The 10,987-nt window shown below is 33.8% G+C and overlaps 1 protein-coding gene across 1 annotated transcript in view; it reads left to right on the forward strand.

Annotated features, from left to right (window-relative positions):
* The window catches only part of Sema3d (semaphorin 3D), a 156,478-nt gene extending 145,725 nt beyond the window's left edge, over window positions 1–10,753 (forward strand). Inside the window, exon 18 of the mRNA XM_090332887.1 lies at window positions 6,613–10,753. Coding sequence (XP_090189013.1) covers window positions 6,613–7,023 — 411 coding nt within the window. The 3' untranslated portion in view covers window positions 7,024–10,753. The remainder of the gene's footprint in view (window positions 1–6,612) is intronic.
* The last annotated feature ends 234 nt before the right edge of the window (window positions 10,754–10,987 follow it).

Consider the following 10,987-nt stretch of genomic DNA (forward strand, 5'->3'; position numbering starts at 1 on the left):
AAGCTAACAATGTCTTTGAGATAATAGGTTAATCATTATTGAGATGATAGGTGAAATTATTACTAAATATATCAAAAAACATACTGAATTTTAGAATGAAAATTGTTTTGCTTCCCAAGTTTTAGTTACTTAATGATTTCCTACATTTCTGGAAACTTCTCTAGATACAATAGTGTAATATTTTGAGTCACAACCTGTTCAATTTAGATTACAAATGAAACCTGCTGAGTTTGTATGACAAGAGCCATTTCTATTTTTATCAGATTAGGTGAATGAATTGGTTGCGTTTTGGACATACATACATTTTCACATTTATATATCAAAGTTAAATTAATGGAAATATGTTTTCTTCATTTTTACTCTCATTCTGTTACTTTCCCTGCTACAAACATGCAAGTAAAACATACTATAGAAATTTTATAACACAGATTACTCATAAGAATTTTATGAGATCTCTATTGGCCATCTAAGAATAATCACAGATTAATATCATTTCAATGTCTGGAAGGAGGTTAAGTGACAGACTGGAGTCTTAGTTAGGTGCTAAAGAATTTGCTTAGCACATGAGAGACCCTGACCTTAACTGCTAGTACTGCAAAATAAAAAATAAAGAAGGGATTAATTGGCAGAATTGTTATTATAGATATGGTATGAACAAAAGATTGTTTAGTGCTCAGGTGAGTTTTTAAACGCTCAGATTAAACTAAAGACACTAATGCAAGTAGTTGAATGATGGCAGGATTCAGAATAGAGGTCTCACATTGAAACATGTTCCTGAGAACATAAATAATACCATTGAGTCAAAAATGCTCAAACTTTTAACATAAAGTATAAAAATTACTGTTCATTGGAAAAGCATATTATATAAATTATTAAATTATCAGTCTGCCCTTCACACTCCTTAATTAGTATGTGCTAATAAAATTTGTAGGAAATTTACTTTATGAAAAGCAAATGAGAAAGCACAGGAGAATATACAATTTCAAGTGAGAGACTCCCTCCTCTGATAAAAATAACATTTAAAATTGCAGATACTCAGTGAGAATGTGTGATGTAGACAATAACACTGAGTATAGAATTAGAAAACATTATTACTCTCTTTGGTTCGACTGGAGAAAAATCATGAGCAGATTATCAGTTTATCAATCTTCTTGATAAATCCCTGTACAATTTAAAACAATAAGTGGAATTTATCAAATATTGATAGAAAGCAGTGGATTTCTAACTCAGGCAATTGTTCTCGGAGTGCTGACATTTGGCCATGTCATCACAATTTCAAGGCAACTGTGATATTCAGAAGACACTATGTGGGAAATGAGCTTTACAACTTGGGTAGGGGAAGAAAAGCAAGGGAAAAAAGAGGGAGACATTATTGGAAAAGAATTGTCCTCTTTTATTTGTGTAACTGTAACTCTTCTATCCATCATCTTTACAAAAAAATAGTAAGGGTGATATAAATGTGTTTTAAGTTTGTAAATAGGGATTGTGAAGATGGATATATTATCTCACCTTCTGGCAAGATGTGGGAAAATGGTGGAAATTTAGTTACTCAAAGGATCACATTTGGCATAAAAATATTAGATTTCAAATGTAAAATCATTTTTGAATGAAGCAACCTTGGGTAGATATCTTAATTCTTATCCTACAGGTTTAGTTTGGATACAACATGGTATTTTAAGTTTCCCCCTGATACTTTCATTAGCATCAATCAGTAGTACAAGAGAGATTTGCATTGGCATGTTCATCTTTGCATACAATGTTCCTTTATCAGACTCACAGCCTCTTTTACTCCTCCCTTCCCCTTCCTCCCCTTTTCAAAGCCAAATCTCAGCAAACCCCTTGTTTCATTTGTTCTTGAGGTACTTTGACCACATTGGCCTTCCGTCACACTCTCTGTTCGCTCCTTGCCCCAAAACTCTCACCATTTTCCACATGGGAGAGTTTAATAAAGCAGTAATTTTATTTTAATGTCTGCAGTTTTCATAATTTAGTTCTAGTTAAAACAAATTGAATGGGACTTTTAGAATAGTAGATCTTATGTTCATCCAGGTTTCTTTGCACTCACATCTTCTATTTTCTTCCCTAAGAGATCTGTGCATTATTTTACATAGCTTCCTAACAGTATATCACATATTCACAATGCCACTATGCTCTATGAATTTCAATGAAGTTGAAATAGTGTATTTATTGAATTTTACCTAAAGGTATCTTAGCAATAATATTTCAACTGACACTTTCATCTGTTATTGCAAATGGGCAGTTTCCTTCCATCCAGGATATGCAATACTGCTTCCTGAGCTGAGGAAAAGGGCAATGTCCAGACTGCATTTGAGGCTTTTCCTCAGCAGGATGCCTTCTGCTTCTTACCCGCAGGTCACAGTTTGGAATCTTTCCTCCACTCAACAGAGCCCCAGGGAGGTACCATGATCTCCTGTGGCACCCTGGCTGTCACCAGGCTATTCTCTGCCAGGAGGAGAACACTTCCTCACTGAGCTCTCTCACAGTTGGGTGCTGTCAGGGAGGTCATGTGAGTCAGCTATTTGCTGACTTTCTTATAAAGGCTGTTCTGGAAATTGATGATGTTTATACTATAACTAGGACATTAATAGCCATCCTCAAATTTCTGTTGAACTTTTGAGATGTGAATGAATAGGAAGCAATACTTTCCGCCATTTACCAAAATACTTTTTATTTTGTAGGCTTTAATAATTTTAAAACATCTTCAAAGTGATGGGAACAGAGCTCAGTGATGGAGAACTTGCTTAGCATATATAGTTCCAAAGTTTAAGTTCCAGCAAAACACCCAGCCTCCCCCAAAACAAATACTTGCATTTTATCCATTCACATGTCATTAACTTATTTATTGTTAGTATGAAAGGAAGGAGTGCTTTTCAACTGTAATAACACATGAAAAATTATTACAACACCAGTTACAGATAAGCAGAAGCCATATTTTGATGTCTTTTGTGTTCCTTCGCTCACCATTTTACTGCCAGCATTTATTAGTGTCATCTGGCTATTAATTAATACCATAATTCTACAATCTTCACTCACTCTGCCTGGCCTGACAGTCCTCTGTGAGCTCCCTGTACTTTATTTAAATAGTTCACTTCTTTGTGAAAAAAAATAATGTTTCATATTTAAACTCCCCCACTCCATGTTTCTAAAATAATAAATAACTAAATTTCAAAAAGGAAATTTTAAAGAAAGTTTATTGTGGTACTGAGGAATCAAATCCAGGCTTTCATGAATTTAGGCAAGCACTCTACCACTAAGCTACATTCCCAGCCCTGGTCTAATACTCTTCAATATTTGCTTTTTTTCTTATTTGCACAGAAGTATCAGTCTTGTTTATGCATTATATTGACAGGTTCGTCATATAAATACACATTTATGGAAGTCCTCCCATTCCAGTTGATTTTTTCTTCTATATTAAATTAGAAGACTTTTACATTGCTTTAATTTAAATACAGAAATATTTTTGGCAACAATTCTATATTTCCTTTTTCACTGGACATTTTCTTCCAAATTTTATCCTATTTACCTTTAGCAATATTTTTAGTTACAGAAAAGGCAATTCTTGAAGCTCTAATTTCTTCAAAGACATGAGCAATGACTTAACTATGAAGAACTGACAGGCGAATTATCTGGAAAGGAATTGCCATTAAGAAGCTATTATCAGAGATAAAGTTCTGACCTTTGCCTGCTGCCCAAAACTTAAATGCCTTTTGTCCCTTTTCTGCTTCTCTTCTCATTCTAAATGAATAGCCCTGCACTGAAAATCTATATTTAATGTCAAAAATACTATTTTAGTTCACATGAGACAAGTGGGTAGGTAGCCCCAGCCACTTTTTTATTTGTCAATTACAGTAGTGTTTGCTCATCACTTTTTGAGTGGAGAAAATTCCGTGAGTTTAAATCAGTGGTTAGAGATTATGTTATCTCTTTGTAGAGGAACTGACTATTTTAAATATGCTGTGTGCATTTTATCATTTAGATGCAGGCTGCGTAATCTACTCTTTCCTGGCTCTGAATGAAAGCATTACAGAGAATGGGAATGTAAAGTAGGCAAAATGTTAATCAACTACTTAATTTCTGGGTCACAGATTTTAATCTCTAAATTGTCAGAATCCTCCAAAATATGCCAACTCAAAAATGCATTTTATTAGTGATGCCATTTAATTAAAGCCATATTTCTGAAATTTTAGACAGGAAACAAGAAATTGGCTAAGTAACCTAATCTTAGATATTTATCTTACATAAATACTTAAAGCACAGAATTTGTTAAAGTAAGTTTTAGGTCAAAAACTGATGAACAAATTAAGCATTCCATGGAATAAGGAAAAAGTTCAAGATCTTAAGCAGATCACAAAATGCCAGGTTTTATGAAATTTGACTTCTGCGGGCATGGAGAAAGAGTGGAAAGGACAGAAAGGAGCTAGATCATAGGGTAAAGCAACAAAAACAGGATATAAAAAAGAAACAGCAATAATAATAATGAGATTTTGCCCAACAGGTATAAAGTTATCATTTTTCCTGTCCACAATGGAAAGCAAACAATAAAAAAAAAAAACTTCTGAGTCACACCTCTGTTTATCTCCAAATTAAATGTGGTTTAAATGAATGTGGCTGTAAGAATACAGGTTGTATAAAGAAAATCGAGAGGTGAGTTAGATCTGCAGGAGACCAACCCGTCATGCCAATAACCACATCATATTTTCTAATAATAAAATTGCAGAAATAAACACTTCTGAGCATTATCTCTTGAGAACAGGACAATGTATACAATATTGATAATATTTTACACTTTACCCTTCAACAATCTTTGCTTTTAACCCTCCCCCCATAGACCATAGGTTAGATAAAGGAGTTGTCAAGGAAACACAGAGACAGAGACACAGACCTATGTTATGAGGCCAGTAATTTTGATCTAATAAATATTTGTCATTTAAAAATAAGTTACAAAAATATTTTTTAAAGAAGCAAATACACATATGATTTTGAATTTGAGATTGATACTTCTGTTTAACATTGTCCACTTAGAACTCTAATGCTGGAAGTATATTTATTTTGGCCAGGAGACTCTTATGGTTTATGGTAATGCAAATGAGCTTCAGGTTCGTTTGTATTACAATAGTGTTTATAAATGTCTGGGCCTTTAGAAAACACATCCAACTCTATGGCAAAGTAAGAGAAACAAACAAACAAATGAAACCCTGATGGTGTGGGCTCAGTACAGAGTAAAGGCAGACCTGGACAACATTCAGCCTCATTAACCAGAGATCCGAGCTGTGACCTGTCTTTGGCCTCAGATGGTACCCCACCAGCTGCTCTGCTCTGCCACAGAGGGTGGTTCACCATATACTTGTTAGTTAGCTGGGCTAGTTGCCAAAGATGTTTCTTTTCCTTTTCTCATATTTCCAGAATTAGCGAAAGGGTTCCCCCCTACATATTTTTCACATAAAGATGCAGAGCACAGTCCACCCACTGTGAATAAATTTAATTTAGTTGTCTTTATACCTCCTTGATTTCCATCAGCTAAAGTCTACAGTACAGGGGCAGATGCGTACACTGGGAAATCTTCCAGATTTCTTTCTTGCTGTTGTTGTTGTTGTTATTTCATTTCATGCCTAGCCATCCAACAATACTCCACATTAAACAGGGCTCTTGTGTTGGTAAACATGCCTCTAGTATAAAAAGATAGTTCCCTATTCACACCAGACTGTGGGCCAAGCAGGCTTACCATTTGAATTGTGTTTCAGTAACATTGCTTCAAAGGCTAATGAGCATCACATTTCAGAGGAGGATCTTTTTGTTCATTGTGCTTTCTCACACTTGAAATCATATTACCATGTGAGAGTATACCAAGGCATGACAAAAATTTGCACAAATGACATAGTCTGAAGTATCACATATACACATGGGATTGAAATGCAGTTCACGGTACTAGGGGAAATTTAGCTTTAAATGTTGCTAACCTTCTGACAGAGGCCCTGCTCAGTTACAGCTCTGACATTCGATGTCTGGAGCCACGCATTTCCATTTGACTTGAACAAGTCACTTACAGATTCCATATGCTATTCCAATCATTTCTTCAGTGATATCTAGAAAACAGAGTAGTTTCCAATTGGAATCATTGTTCTTGCCTACATTACTGTAATACATGTGCTCAACTTCCTTTTCTGCCTAGTGACTATTAATGCTAGATTATCATTTTGCAATGGAGATGCCAATCTGTGATTTTAGTACACTAATTTCATTCTCAAAGCTCTGTAAAGATCAGCTGATAGTTCTCAGTTGGATTTAATTATTTTTCACAAGCATCTGTTTATTGTTTTTCATTTTTTTCTGTACAGTGGAGAAAGAGATGAATTGTATTTCAAAAGTTTAGTTAGGCTTAAATGATACAAAATACAGGATATAATCTGATGCTGCTACTTTACTTGAATTTTTTCACCCCCTTCAACTATAGTTCAGGATATTATGCATGATGACAGAAAGATGAGGAATATATTTTTGGGTTTATCTAAGTGAAGTCTTGTAGACTGTTTTCATTTGCTTGTAGACCTCTCTGTTTCCAATTTATTACCTACATTTTTTCAAATCCTGCAGTTGAAACCCGATGAAAGAATCATCAAAACGGAATATGGGCTACTGATTCGAAGTCTGCAGAAGAAGGACTCTGGGATGTATTACTGCAAAGCACAGGAGCACACTTTCATCCACACCGTAGTGAAGCTAACTCTGAATGTCATAGAGAATGAGCAGATGGAAAATACCCAGAGGGGAGAGCACGAGGAGGGGCAGGTTAAGGATCTATTGGCTGAGTCACGGTTGAGATACAAAGACTATATCCAAATCCTTAGCAGCCCAAACTTTAGCCTGGACCAGTACTGTGAACAGATGTGGCATAAAGAGAAGCGGAGACAGCGAAACAAGGGAGGCCCAAAGTGGAAGCACATGCAGGAAATGAAGAAGAAACGAAACAGGAGACATCACAGAGACCTGGATGAGCATCTCTGAGCTCTGTCTACATAGTTTTCTATTTAAGAATCATTTACCTGCAAAAATATTACAGTCCTCTCCTTTGTACATTTCTTTCGCTAACTCATAAATATTTTCCATGGAATTCTTTTCTAAGGAACAAAAACACTAACCTGGATAGGACGAAACATGGTAAATGTGGGGTCCTGATGGAAAGTAATTCATCTGGACCAGTTATTCCAAGGAGGGAAACTTTAAGCATTATCCTCAAACTGTAAACTATCCACAAACTGCATGAATCATCCTCAAAATAGCCAGCTTTACATTTGTAAATGCTTTATGTTTGGAATTCATCGTGGAAATATTTAAGCTAAGCAAGTCTCAAATTCTGATATGGCATTGAGGATGGGTTCACCATGCTCTTGTGCTGTGTTCCTAGGAACTGATAAATCATTTCGCATCAGAACTGGTTATCTTGCGAGAAGAAATGGAGAGAAGGTGATTCAAACAGCTCCCAGTATTAACAGGAACTCTCTCAGTGAGTCATTTGTGTTTGGAGCTAGGTGTGGGGAATTGTAGAGGTGCATTATTTCTTTCAGTCCATAAAGGTTACATTCAGTATACGACAACATTGATTTACTGAAGGGCATTAATGCCCCTCCCAGGATTCCTTATGATTTGTAAGGAGGAGCAAGTTCACAGACAGAAATTGGTGCTCAGTCATATATCTCTAGAATGAACGCTAACCTCCACAGGGAGAGAATGCTTGATACCTATTCTAATGAGATATGAGAAAATATTTTAATAATGTAAAAGAAACACCACCATGTGTACTGCACTCTAATGGTAAGACATGCAGATGGGATTTGTTAGGGAACTGAAGGAGAGACAGCCATAAATTCTGGCTTTGGGAATAACCCAGATCCCCATGAAAAAGAAGAAGAATCACAAATAAAGTGGACAAAATGTAATGGAGCCCTTTTCACTGGAGAATAAGTAGCTGCCAGTGCATAATTCATCTGTTTTTCTTTTAAGTTTAAATTATAACAAACTGCTAGCCAAAGTCTAGGAAAAGTAAAATTTCTGAAAGATCATGGGAAACATGAACATATATTATTTGTAACCAAAGGTATTTTTAATATTTTTTGTTTCTAGTTGTCATCCTAAACAATTGATATACTTTATATATTGTTTCTACTTACTTCCTTATTTTTTCTTGCATATTGCATTATTGGAGTATCTTTGAAAATGATATATAATACAGATATAATTAAGTAGATGACCAGGGTGAGCACTGGAGCTATTTGTTGAATAATCAATTAAATTGTATAAATTTGACAACGGAAAGGGTTAAATTAACTCTTTGACATATTTTACTTCAGTCAACCTTTTTGAATCTCTGAAATATGTTGTAATTCAAGTAGCATTGTTTTAGTTGTTTAACAATACATACCACAAACTCCCAACATTACCATAAACACTTTCTTAGTAAGTTAGCCTGTTTTAATGTTTCCAATTCAACTTCCCTTTGCATCTGTATAGTGTATATCTCTCTGTTTGAGTATGGTCACCTTTCCTTCTTAGATCACACAACCCTTAGCCTTCTTCTGTTTTGCCTTTTTCACGCACTTTATAGTGTGAAATGAAAAATTAGTCACTTCCTCACATGGAAGGCATCCTTTCAGAAAACTAAATAACAGATTTTGCTCATTTCTTATGCATTCCGAATGCACTGAAAGAAAAGTCTGTGAGAAACCAGGGTGCTTAGAAGGCAACTTATTACTGAGCCTGTGACAGCCTCTGTGTTCAGAACCTAATCTTACACTTATTTTTATGTGCATCGCTTCCCTCTTTTCAAAGAATTCACATTTACAGATGAGATTAAATACCCTTTTGGATATTGTATTCACAAATAACTGGAGATATCTTACTGTTAAGGAAAATTTAAGGAACTAATTTTGTAAGAGAAAATTAGAATAAATCACTCTTTTAGAAAGAAACGCATAAAATTAAGATATATAACACTTTGTACATCTAATGGATGCTTATTCAAAATAAATGAGAAAGACCCAATACCCACTCCCCATCTGAAGAGTTGTACAAGAGTCCAGAATGCTAATTGAATATCGTATAGGAGTATTTGTAATTATTGATTTGCTAGAATAAAATGTCCCATTAATTTATAGCAAGCTAAGAGCAAAGAAATAGAACTATGCATTGTTTTTAATGGTTTTAAAGATACTTTGAATATACCAGACATTGAATCTGTAATGTTATTAATGTTCAGATATTGATGGTTTGGGGGAAATTACACAAAGCTGAAATATTCTGACTGACTTGTAAAAAATAAATTATTTTCATACAACTCTGGATGTCTAAACTACTTTTCAATTACTTTTATAAATATTTATTTTAAACAGCAGTTGAGAACACAATTTCGTAGCTTACATCTAAAATTCTGATTGTGTTGGATATAAAATATTTGAGTTAACATAACCAAAAATATATGGAAGGTATTTAAGTAAAATTAAGTCCCAGATAAAAATATAAACATACATTTTAAATATAGAGGATATCTAAAGCTCATTTAATGTTTTTTTTTTTTTTACCATTTGTTAGTCAAAGATACTTAAAGGAATGGGCTGAATATATTATTAAGTTTACAAACACAATATAAACTTCCACATCAAAAAAGATTTTATGAAGTTTTCTTGTGATAATGAAACAAAGTAGTCAAAGAAATGACTTTCAAGTAGTCAAAGAAATGAATCCTAGATAAAAGTCTGTTTTATTCCTATTTTTAGATCATTCTCTGCGTAATTGATACCTATGACTTTGACTTCTTTCTCGTTTCTGTTTGCATTTCATTCCAGCTATTTACGCTGCTAAGTGAAATACTGCTTGTCTGCATTCATTTACATTTAATTTATTGGGAACTTTAAGTGGGTTTAGAAGTGGATAGTCTAATTACAATTTATGTAGAATCTTTATTCCTTCCCAAAGCACTCCAAAGGCTACATTCCCTTCATTGAATAAACATTTTATAAAAACAATCAAATTACATAAGAAATTAAAAATAGTCTTAGGAAGTTAGTAATTGAGAGAAAACATTACAGTGGTAGAATGCATAGTTTCATCATTCTGTTGCCTGAAATAATGCTTATTTGTAAAATGCTGGCTACAAAGCTGTCTAACTTTTGAATTTTCGTTTAGTCTGTATTTTGATTCTTCACATGCTATATATTTTATTCTTGCTCAGTTGAATGTACTTAAATAAAATGTAAATTAACGATGCTTCTTTATACCAGTTCTATTATATCTCAATATCATTTAATTGGTCAGCCTTATTTGGTAATGAATAATTTAATAAAATAACAAATTTGAACCTTTTGTAGAAAGATATATACTTTTCATAATGAATGTTCACAATATTTAAATAATTGAGTTTACACATGAGGCTAAAATTATACAAGAACATCTAAGCATTCCCCATTTCTATAAATTGATTTAAAAAAGACTGGAACCTAAAAAAAAAATGTAACTAACTTGGAAATGTAATCCTAGCATTGGGAGTGGGTAAGTTTCAATAATGAAATTACAACTTGATATTTTTAAAGAAATGTAGTCTTGTAGCATAAAACAACACAAATTGTTTAATGTATATTTGGATGTATTATAATAAAGCAAACAGTTTTGTATAATTATAAGTAATATTGATTTGTCTAAATTTTTTAAAATGTCCAAATAATCTTAAAAATTTATACATAGAATTAAATAAAGGTGTTTTTTTGTTTTGTTTTGTTCTTCTCAGTCCTGGGACTTTACCTCAGGTCCTGGGCACCGATACTCTACCAGTTGAGCTATAGTAAAACTTATGGCTGTTTTTCTGTATATGCAGATACTGAGGAATAAAATTCAGGGCTTCATGCGTTATAGGAAACACACTACCATTAGGCCACATTCTCAGACCCAAATAATGTATTTTAAAAGACAAAAGCAAGAG

This window comes from Megascapheus bottae, chromosome 5 (assembly GCF_031878675.1).
Source record: "Megascapheus bottae isolate mThoBot1 chromosome 5, mThoBot2.hap1, whole genome shotgun sequence".
In the NCBI taxonomy this organism is placed as follows: Eukaryota; Metazoa; Chordata; class Mammalia; order Rodentia; family Geomyidae; genus Megascapheus; species Megascapheus bottae.